Below are 25,030 nucleotides of genomic sequence, written 5' to 3' on the forward strand. Positions count from 1 at the left end.
GCCAAATTTTTTAGTACTTTATCGATATAGCTCATTTGTGACAATCCAAGAACACCTCGAGAACGATCTCGATGTATCTGAATTCCTAATACAAATGAGGCCTCATCAAGATCTTTAATCTCGAAATTTCTTGACAAAAAACTCTTGGTTTGGTGCAATAAGCCAGCCTATATCGTTTGTGGCAAGCAAAATATCGTCCACATATAGAATCAAAAATATGTGCTTAGTCCCACTGAACTTATGATATACACAATCATCGATTAAATTCCCTTCAAAACCAAATGAGAGAACTATTTCGTGAAACTTATGGTACCACTGACGAGACGCTTGTTTAAGCCTATAGATGGATTTCTTTAATTTGCAAACCATATTCTTTGGGTCTCCCGACACAAAGTGTTCTGGCTGTACCATATAAATCGTTTCATCAATGTCGTCATTGAGAAACTGCCGTCTTTACATCCATCTGATGTAGCTCCATATCGAAATGTGAAACAAGTGCCATCATTGTCCTAAAAGAGTCCTTAGTTGAAAACGAAGAAAAAGTCTCTTTATAGTCAACCCCGTATTTTTAGTAAAGCTTTTTGCCACAAGACGAGCTTTATACTTCTCCACATTATCGTTTGAATCCCTTTTGGTCTTAAAAATCCATTTAGGTTTTGTACCTTCCGGTAGTGGGACAAGTTTCCAAACTTTATTGTCTTGCATTGACTTATACTCCTCATTCATTGCTTCGACCCAATTTACCGAATTGGAACTTTCTATGGCATGACGAAAGTTGATAGGATCATCTTCCATCATGCCAACATTATTCTCATGTTCATGAAGAAATACTACAGTAGTCATCTAAAATAGCATTTCTCCTTTCTCTCATGGACCGCCGCAATGGCACTTGGACCTCAATCACTTCTTCAAGAGGTTGTTGAGAGTTTGTACCTCTGGGAGATCAACGATGTCTTGATTTTCTGGAATTCCGATATTTTTAATGACCAGAGTGGAATCCTGATCATTGTCTAAAGCAATCGGAAGTTGATTCTTCCTCAAAGACAAAGTCCTTTATTTTATTCTTCTCCCCAAACTCAATATCCTCGAAGAATATAGCTGTACCCGTCTCAAAAATTGACCTTGATTTGGGATCATAAAACTTATAGCCCCTTGATCGCTGAGAATAGCCAATAAATTAGCTGCTCACAGTCTTGGGATTCAACTTATTCTCATGTGGCCTGTAAGGCCTCGCCTCAGTTGGACATCCCCAAACGTGAAAATGCTTCAGACTGGGCTTTCGCCCCAACCAAAGCTCAAAAGGTGTTTTAGCAGCTGCTTTTGTCGGCACTCTATTCAGAATGTATGATGTCGTCTTTAGTGCCTCACCCCAGAGTGATTCCGGCAAGGATGGATGGCTAACCATACTCCTTACCATGTCTTGTAGAGTACGATTTCGTCTTTCTGCTACATCATTCATGCTTGGAGAGCCCGGCATGGTGTATTGTGGGACGATACCACACTCCTCTAGGTATTTGGCAAAAGGCCCTGGACATTGCTCACCCGAACCATCGTACCAACCATAGTATTCACCACCAAGATCGGAGTTTATTTTCTTTATCCTTTTGTCGAGTTGGTTTTCAACTTTAACCTTGAATGACTTGAACACGTCCAATGTTTGAGCCTTTTCAAGAATAATAAATATGTATGCATATCTCGAAAAATCGTCTATGAATGATACAAAGTAGAGTTTAACATTCCAAGAAGGTGTTGGAAATGGTCCACAAACATCCGTATGTATCAATTCTAAGACTTCTGTAGCCCGATATGCACCTAATTTCTTGCCTTTGATTTGTTTTCATTTAATGCATTCAATACAGACACTAAAGTCCGTAAAATCAATGGAATTTAAAATTCCATCCGACACAAGTTGTTCAACTCTATTTCTAGATATGTGACCTAAGCGATTGTGCGATAATGCACCTGAATTATCATTATTTAGCTTTCGTTTTGTACCTTTCGATTCAACATTTAGGGTTTCATGATATGAAGCATTTGTATCAAGCAAATAGAGATTGTCATATTGCATAAATGAACCAGTTCCAACAACATTAGAATAAATAGATAACATAAACTGATTGTTTCCAAAGGAACAATTGTAACCAGATTTGTCCAAATAACAAACAGAAACCAAATTTCGTCTAAACGACGGTACAACAAAAGTATCCATTAAATCAAAATAGAAACCAGTACAAAGAAACAATCTAAAATGACCAATTTCTTCCACTTCTACCGACTTTCCATCGCCCACATAGATACTTCTTTCAGCATCACTTGGCTTTCGGTAGCTCAGGCAACCCTGCATTGAAATATTGATGTTAGTAGTAGCACCGGAATCTAACCACCAAGTATTTCTAGGTACTGAAGCTAAGTTAACTTCAGAACAAACCAAATTAAGAAATGTATGGCACACTCCTTCTTCATGTGTCCGGGCTTATTGCAGAAGAAACAAAGGTCACCACCTTTATGTTGTTTCTTCTCACTCGGACCCGCAGCATTTACATTCTTTCTTTTCTTGCCCTTGTCCTTAGAGGTGCTTGCCAAATGAGTACTTTCTATCTTCTCTTGATTCAATCTCTCTTCTTCTTGGACACAGTGAGAAATCAGTTCATTCAAACTCCACGTTTCCTTCTGACAGTTAAAACTGACCGACCTTAAAGTGGTTGAATTGAACTGGAAGAGAAATCAAGATGAGATGCACAAGTAAATCCTTGTGCAAATCAAACTTTAGTGCCTTCAATTTCGAAGCAAGATTAGACATCTCAATGATGTACTCCCTTATGTTTCCCTTGCCCTTATACTTCATTGAAATCAAGCTCTTTAGAATAGTGCTTGTTTCAGCCTTATCGCTTTTGGCAAAGCGCTTCTTGATTTCTGCAAGGTACTCCTTGGCATTGGTGATGCCCTCAAACACTGCACCCCTAAACACCTCCGGAATGGCACGCTTGATGATCATCAGACTCATGCGGTTGGAGTGATCCCACTTCTCAAATCTAACTCCCTCTTCAGAGGAGCTAATTGCCGTATGAGTAGTGGGTTTCTCCGTCCGAATCGCAAGGTCCATGTCCATGCACCCGAGAGCTATCTGAATGTTCTCCTTCCAGTCCTTAAAGTTAGTACCATTAAGGACCGGTACTAAACTTAAGTTGGAAGAAATATTAGCAATATTCACTGAAAGAGAACATTAAAAATAAATAAATAACATGCTCACAACCATAATTATCAATAAAATTCAAAATTAATTGGCAAATCTCATCTCAAGATACCTAGCGCACCATTAATTTCAAGTCTTTGGATAGTAAAATTAACTGCAAGTGATACTCTTGTTGTAATAATCAAACACTTAAAAGGTGCGCTTCGTAAGCACGGACGCTGGTCCACGTAATCGACGGTATATTTTAGTTAAAAAAACTGTCGCGCATTTTAGCAACGGTTTAAAAATCGTCGCTATATTTGAATCAGCGACGGTTAGAAATTGTCGCTAATTTTAGCGACGGTTAAAAAACCGTCGCTAAATGCCAAAATACTGTTTCCCCCTAATAATCTTGAACTTTCAACGGCCTGCAACTTTGTAGCGTGCAATGTACGCTGCGAAAAGAGAATTTGCACGCTACGAAAAGTCATTTTTGTTGTAGTGAAGATAGAGGAAAAAAATTTGCTTAATGTTGGTCTGCAGCATCTTGTACATGACATTCGACCACAGAATGATGTTAAGGAAAATGAACAACATTCAATTGAGATCGAATAATTCTTACGATCTCTCCACAGTCCCAGGAAGCACCAATTTTGGTTCTATGATCATTTCAAGATTGGCATCATCACATGCGCAGCCTCTTTTGCTCGATAAGCCATGAAAAACTTATTTTTTGATGAACTTATTGTCTGTTTTTTTCTCTAACTTCACTACAACAAAAATGACTTTTCACAGCGCGCAAATTCTCTTTCCACAACGTACATTGCACGCTCCAAAGTTGCAAGCTAGCGGATTAAATATTAGCTACGGTTTCAAAAACAGTCGCTAAGTTAATTTTAGCGACGGTTTGGGTATATATTCTGTCGCTAAAATATACCGGCTATTACATGGACCAGCATCCGTGCTTACGAAGCGCGGACGCTGCTCCACGTGAGCAGCGTCCGCGCTCCGTAAGCGCAGATTGCCGTAGTTTTGAAAAAGGTTTTTTTTTTACATTATTTTTGAATTTTTTTTAAATTACATTATTTTTTAAAAAAACCACTAAAATCGAAAAATTATTTAATTAGCGGGCCCAACGGGTCCAGTTTGGATTGGACATGTCAGGTTTCAGAGCGAGTATCGAGTTTGGCCAAACCCGCCCCGTTTCCATTCTTAATCAAATGGGTCTTCTTTATATATATAAGTAGAGTTGCCTGGTAAATTTAATAAAATCTCACCGAGACGATTTTGGTTGGGAATTCTAATAAATGCAGTAGATTATGATATAGTTGGAAGGAGTCAAGGTCATTCTCACAAAATAATTATCTAATTACTAACATTTAATTTAATTTAATTTAATTTAGGCTAAATCAAAGAAGAGATGATTATATATAAATAAAACAACTAAAGTGAACTAAATTATTCTAAGATAAGTAATTCAATTAAATTAATAGATGACAAGATCGAGCTTAAGGAAAATTTAAATTTCAAGAAAACGACTGAAAACACAACAGTACCAAACTATCAATTATTGTCACGTATTATATTTAATCAAATAAGAATTATTTAAAAATTACGATAAACTCCCTATATTAATTATTAGTTAATTTCTAGAATTAATAATTTTATTTTTATTTAACAATCCAATTATTTGTAATTAATTTAATAAAAAAAATGTGTTTTAACAACAATTCGTGGTCAAATTAAATGCTAATATAACTAAAAACTAACAAAACGAAACAAGTCAAGCAGTTCCCCACTTGCCCGGCCAGACCCATTCCACATTCCCACGAGCCCATTCTGACTGCGAACAAATTTTGATGGGTTTGGTTTGAATCAGAGCTATACTCGATTTTACATAATTCAGTCAGATTCATATATATATATATATATATATATATATATATATATATATATATATACTAGTTGCTCTGTACACCCGATGTGTGTGTATAATTTTTTTTATCATTATAGATGAACTAAAATGAAATTAGACAAATTATGAAGGGACTAAATTGATATTTGAATTGTTGAAATAAAAAAAAAATAAAGTGTGTGTTGAAATTTTTTTAAAAAAAACAAAAAACAAAAATGTAATATTAATATCATACAAAGATAAAATTAGAAGAAAAAATTAAAGTCTACTAGATGATCATGTCCTCATCCTTAATATAATAGAATAGATATATAAACAAACTTGTTTGTTTTACGTTTTCTTAGGCCATCTCCAACCCATATCCTCTATTTTTCATCCTCTATTCTCTAAAATAGAGATCCGTGATCTCTATTTTAAAAACCTTCTCCAACCCATATCCTCTAAAAATATTACAAAATATTTCATTTCTTTTTTTTTCATTTTCAAAAACACACATATAATTATATAATTACATTATGTATTATATAACCGAACTCAATTAATTCGATAAACATAATACAATAAAAAATCGACATTTAACTTTATTGCTGTTTGTGTTTTTTAAATTGTTGGTGATGTCTTTTAATTATTTGTGATGTCAGTTTAATATTGTCTATTGTTTATCATCTAAAAAAATCGCATGTTTATCAAGTTAAATAAATTAAATAGACAATTAAATGTTTCTAATAAATTATGTTACTAATTTTTGTGTTACTAATTTTTGTGATCATTATCTTGTTTATTATTTATTATAAACAATATACTTATAATTAATTCATGAAAATAATAAAACAATTAAATTAAATTAAGTAAGTATAAAAATTATTTAACATTAAAATTAATTAATTAATTAATTTAAAATATAATAATATAAAATGAAGCAAAACCAAATACATAAAAATACAAAAAATTATTTTGGAATGGTTACGACGACATTTCAGTAATTCAGTGGAACAAAAAAAATGAAAGATCACTGGAAGATAAATTTGATATCTTAATTTCTGAGCTTATTAAAATAAATTTTTTGGCAAATTTCTCCATCGATTTCTTCATCCATCCACAATTGAAAAATACGTAAAAAGATTAAAGAGAGATCAGATATAGCTTTCTAGGCTGCAATGTCCATCAATATAAAATCAGAGCCCAGTGCGATCATCATTTCTTCAATCTCAAATAAATATAACATTGAAAGAATCTATTAATATAAAAAGATCAAAGAAATGGAGGGGGAATCAAATCCTCAGAAGTAATTGCTTGAAATTGTCATCAAATTAGACAATCAGGTCTCAAAGATTTCATGCCATCATCGGAAAAAAAAATACCCCCAACGAATTTCGAATAATCAATGAAAACGATTTATCAGGTGTTTAATTCACTGCGCCTGGGTTTCACAACTGGGGCGAAGCGACTCAACTGCCCTGCATAAGCATTTTGCCTCCACTCATATACTACGTATAGATGAAGAACCCTAATCCCCAAATCGAAGAAGGGTTCCTATTGAGAGGCGAGGCAAACCCTACATTTTCATCTGCGAGGGTATACATATTCACTAACTCGAGATCACTCAAATCCATGTCTCCGCGTTTATGAATACTTACAAAAACAAAACAAAAATTGTTGCGGAAAGGAAAATAAAGGCAGCTGCGGGAGATATGCAGTGTAGAGAGCTTAAATAGTTGAAATTGGGGATTAGGGTTTTCCGAGACTTGTGGATTGGATGGGCCTCGTTTATTTGGGCTGCTATTTGTTTCAAGGCATTTAGCCTATTTACCTTTTCAACTTACATCTCAAGGTTAGGACTTAGGCTAGAACATTGATATGTCCCATTGGAATTTAGAGTTGTGGAATGTTCGCTCACGACGAAGCGCGGACGCTGCTCACGTGGAGCCACGTCCGCGCGACGGAATATTTAGCGACGGGATATATATCCAAACCGTCGCTAAAATTGAATCGGCGACGGTTCATAAACCGTCGCTATTCCGAAATTTTGAACCATCACACATTGCACACTACGGATAATTGTAAAGATGCAAGCCGTTGAAAGTTGCAAGCCGTTGAAAGTTCAAGATTATCCGCGGCGTACATGTGCACGATGTTAATACTATTATCCGCGGCGTGCATATGCACGTCGTTAATACAATTATCTTTAGCGTGCAATGTACGAAGTTAATGAATATACCAAAATTGCGGAATAGCGATGGTTTTTAAACCGCCGCTGATTCCATTTGAGCGACGGTTATGGAACCGTCGCTAACATTAGCGACGGTTTATTAACCGTCGTCGATTATATTTTAGCGACTGTTGTTGAAAACCGTCGCTGATTCAATTTTAGCGACAGTTTTGATATATATTCTGTCGCTAAATATTCTGTCGCGCAGACGTGGCTCCACGTGAGCAGCGTCCGTGCTCGTCCGCGCTTCGTAAGCGCGGATTGGGGTCTTTTTTAAAAAAATTATTTTTGAAATTAATTTTAAAAATTAAATTATTTTTGAAAAAAACCCTGGAATGTTGATTGTAATTTTGGCCCTTTGGGTAATTTTTGATATATAAATATTTAATTCTAAGCACATATAATTTGTTAACGTTTGGATTTTGATACTATATTTGAGGCTTTTTTTCACATTTGGGGAAACAACTTTCAAATTTTACTCTTATTTAATGAGTGTTTACATAAATAATTTGTTATCGTTTCAACAGCTGTCGTCTATTAAAACGACCCCGATGAGTTGGTGTTTGATGGAGAACGGGAAGGATCGATATTCGGAAGAAAGGGAATAAAAGCAAAAACTTATGTGAGACGATCTCACGGGTCGTATTTTGTAAGACGAGTCTCTTATTTGGTTCATTATGAAAAATTATTACTTTTTATACTAAGAGTATAACTTTTTATTGTGATTATCGGTAGGGTTGATCCTTCTCACAGATAAAGATTCGTAAGATCGTCTCACAAAATACCTACCCATAATTAATTAAAAGATCTCGTAAAAAATGGGTATAGAAAAAGTTATTGACGAAAAAATATTAATAATTGAATAAGAATGGACGTTTCAGAATCAAATACACCACAAGCAGCCAAAGCCGAGGCCGTGAACCAAAACAAATTGGACCCACCCTTTCTTCGAAATTTCCACTTCGAGGCTCAACCAACGTCATCAGTGACGTATACAGTCCAAGATCAAAGAATCAAACTTGCTGGCCAAGCCTTTTGGTGAACACCCAATATCCCCGGACCTCCTATTATATAATCCCTTCCACTCCCTCCTCACAATTCCATTCACAATTTACACTTCACCAAATTCTTCTCAACAATGTGTCCAACGGGAACAACCTTGCCGCGCGGAGGGAAATCGAACCTGCGATCGGCGTTCGACGTCATTGATGCCGACGGAGACGGGAAGATCAGTCACGAGGATCTCCGGGCGTTCTACGGGGGGTTCTCCGCGGCCGACACTTCCGGGGAGGAGGTCATCGAATCCATGATTTCTGTCGCGGATTCCAACAAAGATGGGTTCGTGCAATACGACGAATTCGAGAAGGTTTTGGAGGGGAAGAAGGGGAAGGATCAGAGGATTGGGGTGATGGAGGATGCTTTCCGGGTGATGGATAAAGATGGAGATGGGAAAGTGGGGCACGACGATCTGAAAAGCTACCTGAAGTGGGCTGGGTTCGAAGCCGACGATGAAGACGTGAAGGCCATGATCAGGTTGGGCGGCGGGGACGATCAAAACGGTGGTGTTACTTTCCAAGGGTTTCTCAAGATTTTGGCCCTTTGAAGATCTGATTTTGCAAATTGTTGTTTTTGTTTCTTTCTCCCTTTTTTTTTTGGGTTTTTTAATGTAATAATTCTCAAAATACCAGTGGGATTATTTTTTCCCCGCAATCGGAAGAAAATTGTTGTGTTTCATTATTTTAAATTACATAAATTTACGCATTTTTTCTGCATGATTAGTAAAATTTTGTGGTTTTGTCAGAAGTTTGACTCTTGCTGTGCACTATGAATGATCCTTTCTCGGCACATCATGCGTGTAATAATTGTACTCAATTTATTTTTCAATATCATTAATAAAAATAAGAGTATATTTAGAAATTTGCGTAGATTATTTTTTTCTCGATAGCATGCCTATGTGAAAATTTGGATAATATAATTTTGACAAGGATTATAAAATAATGTAACGCTAGAATATTTATTATTTGTGTTTGTGTGTGGACAGCTCATGCGAATAAAACAAGATTCTACTATAGGTCTTCATTCGATACGGTCTTCTAATATAAAGGACCTTGGATAAGTATTTGAAGCATAGGGGAAACGTGGAACCCCATAAGGCCACAACATAGTGATGACAAGAAGTCAGCGAAGGAGTAAAAATTGCTACTCATTTTTTTTTAACGGAAAAATGGCTTCTCATTTTAGTCACCGGTTTGGTATGACTCGAGACTTAGTTACGGCTTGGGCTATGCGACACAGAGATTCACTAAAAAACTTTAATTTATACAAACATATTTTATCTTAAAATTTGTGTCTTGCCTAATTGAAACTTCTAGCACACTCTCGATTATATGTCGCAACTTCATAATCCGCATAATGTTTAATGTTTCTTATGCCAATACTACAAACACAATTTTTAATTTCTTTGTGTGAAAGACTTACTCAATTAGATTTTGCAACTCAACTCTCATGTATATGTATGAGTGATTGTGTTTGAGGATTTAATCTAATAAAGTGTGTGTGTGTCATATACTTGAGTTTGCTCTCATTCTAGCTAATTTCTTCAAGTATGTTGCTCATACTATTAATTTCATTTCAAAGCTTGTATTTAATCTTCAAGATGTTGTATTTACAAGCTCCGTGAATTATATATACATTACACACAAGAATATGATCGTTTGGGAAGATTCTCGAGAGTTTCTGACATTAAAAAAATCAGTTTCGCCTTGCTAGACGCTTTTCTCGAGCCTGACTGATTTGAGGTCCGCTGTCAGTTAGGCTCATTAGCTAGACTGATCGTTCAGTTAGTCTCGTCAGCTAGACTGAACCAAAATGACTAGATCTGAAAGCTGATTTCAGCCGGTGCAGAACTTTTAGCTTCATCGTCAATTATCAGTATCTTAAATTTTGATTCAAACTTTGATTATGAATATGATTTGTAGATCATCGTACTAGATATATAATTCATATTGAATCGTTCTATTTTGATAACCGAGATGATCAAGCTGACCAAAATACTGGAACTGCTCATGTCTAACTGATAGTTGTTTTTGTTGCAATCATTTTGGCCTTGCAACCATCAGTTTTCCTAAATACTTTTGATTTAGCCCAACGGACATGCAATACTACTTGTCACAAATTGAGTTTTATGTTCCTTCATTTCAGCAGCTGGTCATTTGCATCACAGATATGTGAGATATCATCCAAAAAATATTGCTTGCCATATTTTCAGTTTGGCAAAAATTGAGTTTTAGTCTCTATCTTGAGTTAACAACTTCACACTTGAGTAAATATATTAGAAACACAATGAAATGTTGTGTTATCATCAAACTCAAGATTTTTAGAATTTCTAAACCCAAGAATCTCCTCTTTTTGTATGATCACAAAACTTAGATAAACAATGATTTCAACTAATATAGTTCTCTTCATTTTTTGTGTGAATTAAAAAGTCATATTTTCAAAACAATTTAAGCAAAAAGTTTTTCTCCACCTCAATATTTAAAATTAATCTCTCCCTTAAAATTATATTGAATATCTCCTCTATATCTCTGAAATTTTCAAATTTGTAAAAGTAGATGGATGATTAACCAAATTTCTTCATAGCTCATTTACGTTGCATCACATATGATCTGATTTGGATGAATAAATTGCTTTTGCTCGAGCATGAACAGGCTCCAAATTTTATACCACCCCGATCCTCTACATGTCTACTTTGCAATGCAAAAAAGCAGTTTGTTATTTTAACACTCGAGCAAGGAGTTACGCCACTTTTACCATGAATATTACAATCTGCTCGAAAATTAAACTTTGCATATATATTTTAGAAAAATATGAAATTTCAAAATTTAAACATCAAATTAGTTTCAAATTCTTTTTCAAGAACAACCTGCTCTGATACTAATTGATAAGATCTATCAAGAGATAATCGTTGAGCTACAATAACTCAATTATTGAAATATTAAACACCGATAAATTAAATCGAGTTTGGTTTTCAAACTAAGCGGAAAGCCAATCAAAATAATGTTTCGTAGAAACCAATTAAACATTTTGAAAATTTATTTAAAGTTATGCAAGTTGAATGTAAAAACAGTTTGGTTGAATCGTTTTATCAAATACTTGGTAATCAATATTTTGGTATTTGATAACACGTAAAATGTTTCAATAATGCAACTTAAAAACAATATCAAGAAAATAAATGCAATAAATAAATAGACAAAAATTTGTTTACGAATGTTTGAAGATTAACAACTTTACACATCACTCATTCTTCCCCTTGTAAAAGATCTACTAGAAAACGTTGATTTATACAATCTCTTGTACAAACTCATTTCATCTTAAGACTTATTTCTTGTTTAATTGAAACTCCTAGCACACTCTCGATTGTAGGTCGCAACCCCAAAATCCGAATAATGTTTAATGTCTCTTATGTCAATATTACAAACACAATATTTAATGTCTTTGTGTGAATACTCACTCAACTAAACTTAGAAGCTCTACTCTAGTTTATATGCACGAGTGATTGTGGGTTAGGATTTAATCAATTACAGTGTGTGTATCTTTCAAATGTATACTCACATTAAAACCGCCATTTTCTGCCTTGCTGGATTATTTTCCGCGCCTGACTGATTTTTAAGATCCTTTATCAGTTAGACTCGTAAGCTACACTTATCATTGAGTGGGGCTCGTTAGCTAGACCAAACCAAATTGATTAGATCTACTGAAATCAGTATGTGCAAAACTTGTAGCTTTATCGTCATTTATCAGTATATTAAACTCCGATTCAGACTTCAATTTATGAATATGATTTGTAGATCATTGTATTATCTTCATAACACATACTAAACCGTTCCATTTGGATAACCGAGCTGGTCAAACTGACCAAAATACTGCAACTGCTCATACCCAACTGATTGTTGTTTTCGTTGCAATCAGTTCGATTTTGCAACTTGTTCAGTCTTTTTAATAGCCTGTCATTTGCATAACTGAGCTGTGAATATTATTAAAATACTACAACTCACCGGATTTTCAGTTTGGCTAAATTCGAGTTTCAGTTTCCATCTTGAGTTGGCAACTCCACACTTGAAGCAATATGTTAGAAACAAAATAACAAGTTTTGTTATAATAAAAAATCAAGATTGTTAGAGTTTCTAGACGCAACATAAAACTCACATGAATTTATGGAAGGTTTACTCCCAACAAAGGGATCCAATGGCTATGTAGTACATGGAGTAAAGCATAGTCTAAACCATTAGTCACTCACAATTTGTACTTTTTTTAAAATGTGATATCACTACATTTAAATATAAGAGAAAGAGAAATTGTAATTTTAGTTAGGTAAGTTAACATGTTTTAAGTTTTAATCTCGTAATTTGTTAATATTTGAATTTTTCTTAAAATATGATATCACTACATTTAAATATAAGAGAAAGAGAAATTGTAATTTTAGTTATGTAAGTTAACATGTTTTAAGTTTTAATCTCGTAACTTGTTAATATTTGAATTTTCGTTCAATAACTCGGGTTTTTAGTCTTTTTTTTGGCCAAAAATCAACAAATCACATCGAATATTGTTTATCTTACACTGATATTCTTCTAAATAGCTTTTATAGTAAGAATAAACATATATTATACAAACTAAAATAAATCTAAACAAGGCCAACAGAGAAAATTAAAGCAAAATGACATTCAATATTTCAAAAAGTGAGGAAAAAAGTGAGGAAAAAACCTTTCCATTTCCTTTTAATTTTGCTTAGATATATTTCAGTTAGTATAATATATGCTTTATTCTCATTATATGAGTCACATAGAAGAGTATCGGTGCCTAACAAGCAATATTTCATAGATTTAGTGGCTTCGAGCGACAAATGATAAAAAAAATTCAAGTAAGTGGATACAAATACAACATTGACAAATTACAAAATTAAAACTCAAAATTGACAAATTTACGCGACTAAAATTACAACTTTCGATAATTATAATTCCAAACTAAATCATTCCAATAACAAAACCATAAATTTCAACTCTTTTTTTTTTAAAAAAAATATAGAATTCGAACTGATCTAACCAAAATTCAAATGAGAAATAAAAATGGCTTTTATTTCAGTTTTCAGGCTTTCATTATGACCGAAGATTTACGGACAAAACTTATATATATATGATGCAACCCGGGCGAAAAAGACGAGTCGAGTCGGGTACTCTGCCAGATTCGTTATCAAAATGTTGAAGGAAATGTGAGTTGAACGTATGAAATGAACTTATTTCCTCCCTGAGAGGTTGAGGGATCTTGCGAGCAAGAATAGAACCACGTGAATAAGCGTCGGAGGGGTATCCGGCGTGACCACTCCGATGCTTAAGTCAGCATGGCACTCAAGCAAGAAAACCAATATAGCCAAGTGATGGCTGTGTAATTGGTGTGAGGAGTGGAGAGTAAATGAGCAATAAATGAGAGTAGTAAATGTGTGAATTAATATCTGAATCGAGAGTAAATGCAAGTAAAGAACCTGGTATTTATAGTAGAGGATGCAATGATGATCTCGCTTTTTGTGTTTGAGCATTAATTGCAGTAGGGCGGCTGATTATACTCTATTGTCCTGACATGTCAAATCTCATATTAGTCACATCCAGTCCACTTCGATTTTGTCAACCATTTATGATATTGTCAGAGATAGGTCGGCTGTGCATACTCTACCAAGTCGGCGTCATTAAATGCTTCACTCATATCGAGGTGGCATGGGTAAATACTTCTCGGGATTTCTTATGAGGGCCCGGGCATGCAACGTCCCGGGGAGATTATGTTTCAGGTGCTCCTATGGCCTGGTCTCTTGACTGACTGGCCCTTCCATGAATTCTTCAAGTCGCACTTTCCTCATCCCGGGCAATCTTATGACTCGGATTGTCAACCCATTTTGTCGCCTTACTGACCTTGGAACATTTCATCCCTTGACTTGGGCACCCTCCATAGACAGGCTCCCTGGCCCGGGACATCCCGGGAACCATCCACGACCCGGGACATCCCGGGGTATCACCACTCCCTCCTTAAATAGTCGGGCTAGAGTCATACTCGCTGTCCCGATTAGTTCCGTGTGCCCGGTCAAGAAGATCAATTTGTCGTTTAGTCTTTCCCGGGTTAGTCGAAGTGAACGCCACGTGGACATTGCTGACGTAGGCCCTAGCATTTAAAGTTGTCAGACTTTTTGAATTCCGAGAAGATAAATCATCATGACGCCTTGATTCTCGCGCCTGTCTTTTCAAATTCCCCGCTCAATCATTCTGCCCAACTTTCGAGGCTAGTCTGGTTCGTCCGATTCATTCTGGATCAACGGTGTAGATGAATCATTCCCCCTATATATAGTAGATGACCGATTTTTGAAAAATCATTTGCAAATTCAAACTTGTAGCGAAACTCTGCCAAATTTTCTCCTCAAGCTATTCCGACGTGCATTCTTGTTCCGACGACTTTTCCGTTCACCAGCCACTAGTTTCCTTCGCTTTACTCTCCCCGTAAGTTCCTTCTCCCTTACCTTTTTTACTCATTTTCTTAGTCATGTCAAATTCCACCTCGTCCACTTCTGGTAAAAATGTCAAGGGCCGGTCAGAGGATAACTCCCCGACCCCTTCTGAACACTCTGCTCAAATTCCTATCGGCATCCCTATCCTTTCTTCCCGACCCGTTTCCTCCCTTTTGCTTCCACTCGAGATGTTTATTGATTTGTGAGGAGTATCCTGCCCGGGACGTCGAGACAACCAGGGTGGCTGTCTAGACTATCCCGAGGAGGATGAGAGACTGTCATGGGACGCTTGCTAGATTCCTTCCTCAGAGTTCGGCACTCATTGGTACTGTGAGAACATTCTTTGTGAAGGGTGCAGAACCCTCTCTTCTCTGGTCTTGATGCCCTCGCCATTGGACTGCGAAGTGGGGCTATGTCTGAGCTGCATTCCTGAATTTCTCGATCCCGGGCAATCCTCAGAGGGACATGAGAAAAATGTCCCGGACCACTTTTCTTGTGAGCTCTCTCCTCGGGATTCACAACCCGGTCTCCTCTGGCTCTTTTCAAAGCCTCTCTTTTTTGGTTCTGCGCTTCTTCCATATTGATGTATTTTTCTGCCCGGGATAGGAGATCTTCAAAGTTCTCGGGCAATTTTTTGGTCAGGGATCGAAAGAAATCTCCTTCCCACAGTCCTTGCATGAACGCGGTAGTTTTTGTCTCGGGTACACAGGTTGGGACATCCAAGGCCACCCGGTTGAATCTTTTGATGTACGCCCTTAAGGTTTCATCTTGTCCCTGTTTCACCTCAAACAGGCTGAAAGCAGTCTTTTTGTATTTTTTGCTACTACTGAATTGATGCAAAAATACTTTTTGAAAATCTTCAAAACAATGAATGCTCTGTGGTGCCAGCCCTTCGAACCATCTTTGTGTAGAATCGACCAGGGTTGTCAGAAATACTTTGCATTTAATCTGATCTCCATAGCAATGCAACATGACCATATTTTCGAAGCGAGCAAGATGCTCCTCGGGGTCAGAACTCCCATCATAATCTTTAATTTTGGCTGATTTGAAGTGCCCCGGCAGCGGTTCCCGGACAATGACATCAGAGAATGGACAACCCTTTACAACTTGAGCACTGCTCTTAGAAACAACTTGCCCTTCCAATGCCTTCACCTTCTTCCTTAATTCCTCCAATTCCTCTGCCAGAGTGGGAGATTTAGAACCTGCACTTGACTCCCTCTCCTCCTCCCTTCTCTCTTCCTCCTGCGGTTGCTCACGTTGCTGCTCGGGATGACTGGAATGATGAGTGGTGGTCTTCTTTGCCATGGCTGTCTTAATGGCATCAGCGATAATCTTATTCAACTCCTCGGGAGTTAGATGGATGGTGGGCTGGGGACCATTAGGTGGGGGGCTACCTGCACCAGAAAGGCGAGTGTTGTTCTCATCCTGGAGTCGGGAAGTGTCTTGGTTTGCTCTTCTAGTAGGAGCCATATCAATGCCTTAAAACTCAGATTTCCCACAGACGGCGCCAATGATGCAACCCGCGCGAAAAGGAAGAGTCGGGTCGGGTACTCTGCCGGATTCGCTATCAAAATGTTGAAGGAAATGTGAGTTGAACGTATGAAATGAACTTCTTTTTATCCCTGAGAGGTTCGAGGAATCTGCGAGCAAGAAAAGAACCACGTGAATGGGCGTCGGAGGGGTGTCCGGCGTGACCACTCCGATGCTTAAGTCAGCAGGGCACTCAAGCAAGAAAACCAATGTAGCCAAGTGATGGCTGTGAAATTGGTGTGAGGAGTGGAGAGTAAATGAGCAATAAATGAGAGTAGTAAATGTATGAATTAATATCTGAATCGAGAGTAAATGCAAGTAAAGAACCTGATATTTATAGTAGAGGATGCAATGATGACCTCGCTTTTTGTGTTTGAGCATTAATTGTAGTAGAGCGGCTGATTATACCCTATTATTTTGACATGTCAAATCCCATACTAGTCACATCCAGTCCACTTCGATTTTGTCAACCATTTATGTTATTGTCAGAGATAGGTCGGCTGTGCATACTCTATCAAGTCGGTGCCATTAAATGATTCACTCATATCGAGGTGGCCTGGGTAAAATACTTCTCGGGATTTCTTATGAAGGCCCGGGCATGCAACGTCCCGGGGAGATTATGTTTCGGGTGCTCCTATGGCCTGGTCTCTTGACTGACCGGCCCTTCCATGAATTCTTCAAGTCGCACTTTCCTCATCCCAGGCAATCTTATGACTCGGATTGTCAACCCATTTTGTTGCTTTACTGACCCAAGAACATTTCATCCCTCTGACCCGGGCACCCTCCATAGACAGGCTCCCTGGCCCGGGACATCCCGGGAACCATCCACGACCCGAGACATCCCGGGGTATCAATATATATATATATTATATATATATATATATATATATAAGATTTTTTGAAAAGTTCTCGTAAAAAAACTGTTATAAAAATAAATATTTATTAATATTAATGTATTCAGCCTACTACACTAAATATTGATTCGTGGTATTGATTTAATAGTACATGAGATGTTACTCGATAATTTTTCAAGATAAAAAAGTGAATTGATAATTAAACTCTATTTTTTGTTATCTACACACTACTTTATTTATAAAATATGTGTCAAATTTATTCGCAAATAAAGTGTAAATAAAAAGATAGAGTGCAAATATCAACTTCTAATAAAAAAAATATTAAGCATATTTTTATTATAATATACAAGAAGCACATTTACTGCACCTTGGAGGCCAACTTAAAAATTTTAATATGTAAATAAAGAAAATAAATATGTAAACATTATATTAAATTTAAGGATGAAAATAAAAAAATATTAAAAACTGTAATCCGATTCAAATCCCGACTCGCGATTTTTCAAAAGATTATCTTCTCTAATTAATCTAAATTTAATTTCCAATTAAAACAATTTTAAAATATTGAATTGCAGAACTACTAAATCAAAACAAGCAGAAAACTTTGAGATCGTTCAAGTGTAAAATGCATACACTGCCTGTGAGAACCTAAATTTCCAACAACAGTAGTTAGCATTTTGCAGCAGATGCAAAAGTTCAACAGAAGTTAGCAATTCCAACGCTAATTCCAGCAGCAACTTATATTTCAGAAGCTGGTATTTTTCCAGCAGATAGAATCTTGCAGCAGCAGAACAGTAGCACGCGATTCCAGTAGACAACTACTGATTCTACTTATGACTTGTAACTGAAGCATTTAACATGGGATAATGGCACATAATGGCAGATTATGACCATTAATTAGGAGACTAACAGTCAGAATTTTTTCCTATAAATAACACCCTCAAATCTCTGAATTGGTGTTACACAAATCCTGAGTTAACACTTGAAATTCGAGTTAGGAGAGTGTCTTTTTCGAGCAAGAAAATCCAGTAGCGAGAACTAGCCAATCTCCAGACTTCAACCGAAACTCCCTAACAAATTACGGTAAGTGGACTTATGTATAAATATCTTGAAAACCATTTGATGACTTCTGTTTTGAAGCAAAGTATATGTATTTTTGAATTCTGATATCTGATTTTTTAAGCACTGAAACCTAGTGAACTAATGGTAGGAATATATATTCTGAACATTACTAAATTATGATTACTGATTACTGGCCTCACCCCTTAGAGAAGAGAACATATAGGAGATTGATAACAGTTTAGCCATGAAATTCACAAGCGTGCTTAGCGCTTACTTGTTAAATTTTGATTTCTGTTCTGAATACTGATTCTTGAATACTGATTCCTGTTCTGAAAATAAGAGTTTCTGTATATTATTTTTATTACTATTTCTGTTGAAAATGACTTTGAAAACTGGGAGTTATTCCCGCCCCCGCTTACTGAGTGGCAACCATATCACTTACCCACCAAACTCATCTCAAATAAGAACGAGGAAGAATTGTTAGAAAAAGAAGAGCCACATCAGTTTTGGGGCTGGTGAGGAAGACTGTTGTTGTTAAATTCTAAGTTATGTTTCCGCTGTATCTGTTAAGACATTGTTATTTCTGGTTTTACATTTCTGCTGTAAAACATTAGTATTTTATTTTGTATCAGACAATGAATTATTTAGTATCATGAATAAAAAGACTGGTTTCATAATTTTGTACTTCTGAGACTTGTTGTTTTCGAATGTAAATTGGAGAGTAACGCCAGTGTCTATTAACCCCGTTCTTGGGGCGTGACACTGCCAACCCAATATCATACGAGGGATTTCCAGTCCGATCAGCAATCAAAACCATATACAAAATTGCGAATGTCTTGCAATAAGCAAAAACTTGTGTTAGACGGTCTCATGAGCGTATTTTGTGAGACAGATCTCTTATTTGGGTCATCCATAAAAAAATATTAATTTTTATGCTAAGATTATTAATATTTATTGTGAATATCGGTAGGGTTGACTTGTTACACAGATAAATATTCGTAAGACCGTCTCACAAGAAAACCTACTCCTTGCAATATGCACTTTTTATTGGCCTAGACATTTGTTCATCAAATTAATTGTTAAGTGATATTAAAAAAATTGTTGAAAAAACAATAATTACCCTACCTACTAAGAGATTGATCCAAACGTCGAGTTTGGACTGTTGGATATTTAAAATAGTTGAGTTGTACTGTTATCATCATCTATAAATTTGATTTAAAAAAAACGTCTGGATCCTACATAAATTATTAAACAATAACATATTTTTTGCGATCCATAGCCCCAAAATTTAAGTTAAGGAACTCCATATGTACTTGATTGAGATCTCAATGAAGCAAAATATGCCCGTGAAATCATACGAAAGGCGACCAAAAACTAATCCTTACTCTAAACCCCAAAAGTTTAATTGAAAAATAGGATCCATATGAGAACATATTGTCACTGAATGGAGAACAGAAAAATTCTGTTGAAATTTAGCTAATTGACCATTGTTTGTGATCTCTGTTAGATACACCAGTTTTTGATAACAAGCATTTGGGATTCAATAATTGAGACTTTTTACGCTTCTAATAAATACAACATTTGTCACTTCAACAAATAAAATTTGTATATATAGAAAAATTAACACAAGCTAAATATATCTAACATAATATGTTGGAATGCAATAATTGTTTCTGTTGAGAGACTGATCGAATCGTGGTATTTGTACAGACAGTTGTACGGTTTAAAATATTTGAGTTGCATCTTTACCACCAGCTATAAAACGACAAGAGTTTGGTCCTACAATTTTTTTAAGAAAGAATATCATGCACTATCTCTTGTTAAACATGTTAGTTAGATATGTAATCTTGGTCAAATATTTGTTTGATGTATGAGATCACGTGCAAAAAAACGAAAATATTGTACATGATATTATATTTCAAATTCATGGAAAAATAAGAGTTAAATTTGTAAGTAATCCTAGTTAAACTATTTCTCACACTCCAAAATAAGAACACGTTGTTTTATTTTATTTTATTTTATAATTTTTTTCATTTCCCTACATAGCCATTACCCTAAATAAATATAATTTACTTCCGAATTACTATATTATAATGTAACATAACATTTACAATTCTTAAATATTAAAATAATATCATCCAACCGTTTAAGTCTTTTTTTTTTTTTGAAATCCTATTCTAGGGGTGGAAGGACTCGAACCCGAGTCACTACAAGAGGAAACAAGGTGAGACCATTAAAACTAAAGTTCGGTCTCAAATCGTTTATGTCTTATTTCTTCAAAATAAAACCATATTTTAATTTGTTTCTTAAAAATATCCGTGAATTTGGATTTTGGATTGAAAATTTCAATCAATTTTCCACTTGTTTGATAGTTTTGACTTTTGACATTTATCTATTCCTTCTCAAATATATAGACTTGTTTGTTTATCACATAAATTCAAAAAATTATTTGAAAAACAAAGTTAATTTACAAGAAAATTCTTTATTTTATCATTATTTAATTCATTTCGAAAAAAAGATGCAGTTTTTCTTATATTTAGTTAATATGAGTATGTTAGTGGAAAAAATTACTAAATATAAAAATTGTAGTATATATTTGAGACAATCCAAAAAAAAACGCAATATTATCGAGTTTAGAATTATATAGTTTTAGCTTTTTATAGCAGCATTTATCTATAAATAAATTGTGAATCCACTGAAATTTATATCGTTCGACACTCCAATCAAGCGATACTAATTTTCGCGCGCTCTGATACGCATCGAGAATGAGAGAGACTCAATTTCAAACGCCACAGAAAGATCAGATTACTGCAAATCGGCGATCCAAAATTACTCCCGATCTCAGTAAGAAGCACCGAAAGGTAAAATCTAACTCACATTCGTATTCATATACATGTATGCGTAATTTTTATCAAGCATCGGCTGTACAGTTGATTGGATGCGAGTTTCACAAGCATTTATGCTACTGATTTCGATTTTTCACATGACGGAGAAGAGTTTGAATCCTGCGTTTGCGGCAATTTCTGAAGAGAAGGTTTCGGATTTTGCGACGGAGTTCGGTTCTCACATCTCTGACGTTCCTGTGGTTACTCCTGTCAGCGAACTTTCTGAGGTAATGTTTGAATTAGAATTTCGTTTTGTTTTTGTTTTTTTTTTTTCACTTGAGTTCTTCAGCTTGTGATTAATTTAGCTTTGTTACTCGTGGTTCCTATTACGTTTGTCGATTTAGATTAGGTGTTCTGCTACAAATACAGTAACAACAATGATGCGGTACTGAAAATAAGAAAGTGTTCAGTGCATGGATGAATTTTGGAATACATATAGTTCGTAGATCAGTATGATACGATTGAGTGTGCACTTACTGCATCTTCAAGCTAAGGTATCACTGTCTTTGGAATAGTTCAATTTCGAAGATAGTGTTTCGATCCTGGTGTTTGTTTTGTTGGAGCGAGCCCCTGTTTCCTTTCTGCGTCGTTAATTGGCTTTAGGCCTTTTTTAAACTGGTTTTATAGTGCTGATAGCATATTTATTTTTCAGAACTCTGTAGTTAATCCAGTGGATTCTTCGGTGACATCTACGTCTGAAACAATTGTTCGCTCAGATCAAGCTCCAGCATCGTCTCCAAAATCTATAATCACTTCTGATGAGCATGCGGCTTCGGTTGCTTCAGTCCCCAAATGTGAAAATCCTGAGTTGGATTCAATCAAGGACATATTACCTATTGAGGCAGAGATTGTGATAAAACATCTGACAACTGCTAGAATTCAGGTCATGAAATCGGAAGTTGAGTACGAATCGAGAAAGCTTCTGGAAGTCCTGCTGGAGACCATCATTAAAGAGTTTCATGGAGGTTTGTACAAAGAGAGGGGCTTGGTCTATCAGCTTTTAACTAGCAGAGCCAATTTGGTCTTCCTAAGTTTTATGCTTGGGGCCCTCGCGGTGTTTGTGTTTTCATTCCTCAGGATCGGAGAGAGTGGCCATTCCACCAGATCAACGCCAACTTGATCCGATATCGAGACTGTAACAGAGGTAATGGCTCTTACTGCCATTTGCTATGTTTCTCCTTTAGCCGAGTGTTCATAAACCTCATCACAGCCAAACAACTCAACTTTAGGATACTGATTTTCGCACACAAAGAATCATACATACACTTTCATGTTGAGTTTATGCCTAATAATGTCTTAGATTGATTCTGAGCCCTTTTGCCTTAAAACACTTGTATGTATCAATGTATGAAAGGATTGTTTCTTGGACTTCTAAAGTGAACTTAGAGTTTACCTTTGGAGTGGCATGAGAATTTAATAGATTTTATATGATCACGCACTACAAAAAAAAAAAAACAGAGGCTAACCGTCGCTAAAACCGTCGCCTAAAGGGTCAGGCGACAGTTATAGCGACGGTTTGGTGGTCCGTAACCGGAGGTCCCGTCGCCTTCTATTAACGACGGTTTTTTTACAAACCGTCGCTATATTAACGACGGTTTTTCCTATTGCCTCGCTAACACAACTGTTTTTTTGTAGTGAAATAACCACAATTCACGTGCAATTCTCACTTCATCGAATAACGTTACCGAATATTCAGACTCCAACTTCCTTAATGAGTATGCCTTATAAACGCACTCCAATTGTATCAGAATTGTGAATTAGGAGAGGCTTTCTTGTTAGTTTCTTGTTTCACCCCCTGAAAGGCTGAATGTGATTTCAAAGTGACATATTCATGAATATGGAGTAACAAGTCACAAAAACTCCAAATATTTCAGCCTGTCCAGTCTGAAGATAGCTTCATTGTCAAAATAAAAGTACATACTACATTTGTACGGTCAGATGCATTTTGATGGTTCATGCAATTGTAGCCAATTGCGGTGCCCCATCTTAAATGCTGTTTCACATCCCTTTTTTTTATCCACTAAATTTTAAAAAATAAAAACATCATCTTTTTTCCCCAACTGTGTTTATAGGTGTATGCTGTTGGGGGGTAAATAGTCTCTGGCACGTGATGTATGGGCCTTCTTAACGTTTCAGTAGTTACTAGAAGTTCCGCAATTCTACCATACATATAAAGAATGTTAAGTAACTTGATGTATTATTATTTCGGGATTCCTTCCTCAAAATTAACAGCAGATACCTGGGTTAAAAGGGAAAAAATTAAAAACACAGTTTTACAGTTGAGGATGTGTCGACATATGTCCCAGGAAAGTTGATGGGACAAAGTTGCTAGAAATAGGGAGACCTTGGATTTGCCAAATCTTAAAAGATCAGAAAAACTCCAATCAAGGCATTCTGGCACATGCACTGCCTGTTTTGCCATCATTTGCCAATTATACTAAATATATCATGGTGTATAAATTAATAATGCCACTTTGTTCCAGTACTAGAGTATTTAGAGCACAAACCAACAGAAGCAGGATCCCTTTTAAAATTAAAAATCGTTGAACTTAAATTTTTTTTTTCAGATATTGATTCTGGCACAGTTAGCAGTCCCAAAACCGATCCACATTAATAGGCCTGTAAAATTTAAGACACTCAGGTATAGTTTGATATATAAGATGAGAGAGGGATTGATAAATAATTCTCCTTATCCCACGTTTGGTACCTTTTTAAAAAGCCCATGATATTGATAGATAATTTTATATAAGGATAAAGAGTAGGTCTCTTGTGAGGCAGTCTCACGAATCTTTATTTGGGACGGGTCAATTCTACCGATATTCACAATAAAAAGTAATACTTTTAGCATAAAAAGTAATGTTTTTTCATGGATGACCCAAATAAAAGGCCCGTCTTACAAAATACGACCCGTGAGACCGTCTCACATAAGTTTTTGCCAAGGATAAAATATCTCTTTTATGAGATGTGATAATTTTAATCTAATGATAAAAACACCACAAATTACTTAATTGCCCTCAATATATAAAAATCCTAAACCATATTGTTCTCTCATTTCACTTGTAGGTAGAAATTAAAATCAAATAAATATTTTTATTTATTTTTATATATTATATAATATGATAATTATATAAATGAACTCGAGATAATTATATAAATGATTTGTATAAATCTCAATAAAATTATTAATATCACTCGATTAACCTTAAAAATGTATATTTGACATGACTCACAAAATTAAGGGCTCAATTATCATATTATATAATATATAAAATTAAGTAAAAAATAAATAAATCATGCAAGCAATGTCAGCGCATGAACAGATAAGAAATATGAACTTAAGCAACAACTTTGAAATTATAAAATTTATTATGATAAGATTAATTTAGTCATTACAATCTAATATATAAATTTAATCAATCTTATTAAAATCATACCAAACATTAAATATAATATCATATATCTTATTTATCATTAACTTATACTTATATTATATATCATATGTTTATCTTATCATGTGTACCGAACTATACCTCAGGGAACCACATGCTACAAGGAGAATGTTTTATTGCTCGAGGTGTAATTTTAGCCCTTGGATGGGCTTCTTTAGTGATGGATCCTTCCACCAAATAGATGGCATCCACCTGATTTATTGGTTATAACTACATGGAAAGTGTTATTCTTGATGTAATACAGTTATTTTTGAAGAACGATACACTCACCTTATTAAATATTTACTTTGTTTTGTCTTATACTATGATATATCGAGTAATCTGCATTTATTAGGAACAATTTGTATGTTTTCTTGATGGCCTCAAACTCGGCAGCAAATTGTTGCTGCATGTGTGTTGCTGCTAGTCCTATCA

The 25,030-nt window shown here is 35.5% G+C and overlaps 2 protein-coding genes and 2 non-coding genes across 5 annotated transcripts; 2 read left to right on the forward strand and 2 right to left on the reverse strand.

The window, feature by feature from the left end:
- Positions 1-6,217: 6,217 nt before the first annotated feature.
- On the reverse strand, positions 6,218-6,289 carry LOC142552474 (small nucleolar RNA snoR118). The gene has a single exon (XR_012821802.1). It is a non-coding gene; the product is annotated as a small nucleolar RNA snoR118 (small nucleolar RNA).
- Positions 6,290-6,362: 73 nt separating this feature from the next.
- LOC142552460 (small nucleolar RNA R66) lies at positions 6,363-6,437 on the reverse strand. Its single transcript, XR_012821789.1, has one exon. It is a non-coding gene; the product is annotated as a small nucleolar RNA R66 (small nucleolar RNA).
- Positions 6,438-8,290: 1,853 nt separating this feature from the next.
- Positions 8,291-9,063, forward strand: LOC142550883 (calcium-binding protein CP1). The gene has a single exon (XM_075659926.1). It carries the CDS (start codon positions 8,435-8,437, stop codon positions 8,897-8,899), a length of 465 nt encoding a protein of 154 aa, XP_075516041.1. The 5' UTR covers positions 8,291-8,434; the 3' UTR covers positions 8,900-9,063.
- An 11,931-nt stretch (positions 9,064-20,994) lies between these two features.
- Positions 20,995-23,549, forward strand: LOC142550884 (uncharacterized). Of its 2 annotated transcripts, XM_075659928.1 has the most exons (4): positions 20,995-21,143; positions 21,278-21,394; positions 21,820-22,311; positions 23,240-23,549. In XM_075659928.1, exons 1-3 carry the CDS (start codon positions 21,048-21,050, stop codon positions 22,285-22,287), a joined length of 681 nt encoding a protein of 226 aa, XP_075516043.1. In that variant the 5' UTR covers positions 20,995-21,047; the 3' UTR covers positions 22,288-22,311; positions 23,240-23,549. The 2 variants fall into 2 exon arrangements, with proteins under 2 accessions (XP_075516043.1, XP_075516042.1); XM_075659927.1 differs by lacking the exon at positions 23,240-23,549 and having other exon boundaries at positions 21,820-22,503.
- The last annotated feature ends 1,481 nt before the right edge of the window (positions 23,550-25,030 follow it).

The sequence above is a fragment of the Primulina tabacum genome, chromosome 7, assembly GCF_025594145.1.
Source record: "Primulina tabacum isolate GXHZ01 chromosome 7, ASM2559414v2, whole genome shotgun sequence".
Classification (NCBI taxonomy): domain Eukaryota; kingdom Viridiplantae; phylum Streptophyta; class Magnoliopsida; order Lamiales; family Gesneriaceae; genus Primulina; species Primulina tabacum.

Excerpts from the sequence above, each read along its gene's own strand:
- LOC142550883 (XM_075659926.1), top strand. The coding sequence starts at position 8,435 with ATGTGTCCAACGGGAACAACCTTGCCGCGCGGAGGGAAATCGAACCTG.
- LOC142550884 (XM_075659928.1), top strand. The coding sequence starts at position 21,048 with ATGAGAGAGACTCAATTTCAAACGCCACAGAAAGATCAGATTACTGCA. Across the intron at positions 21,144-21,277 it reads TCAGTAAGAAGCACCGAAAG|AGTTTGAATCCTGCGTTTGC; the intron begins GTAAAATCTAAC and ends ATGACGGAGAAG. Across the intron at positions 21,395-21,819 it reads CTGTCAGCGAACTTTCTGAG|AACTCTGTAGTTAATCCAGT; the intron begins GTAATGTTTGAA and ends TTTATTTTTCAG.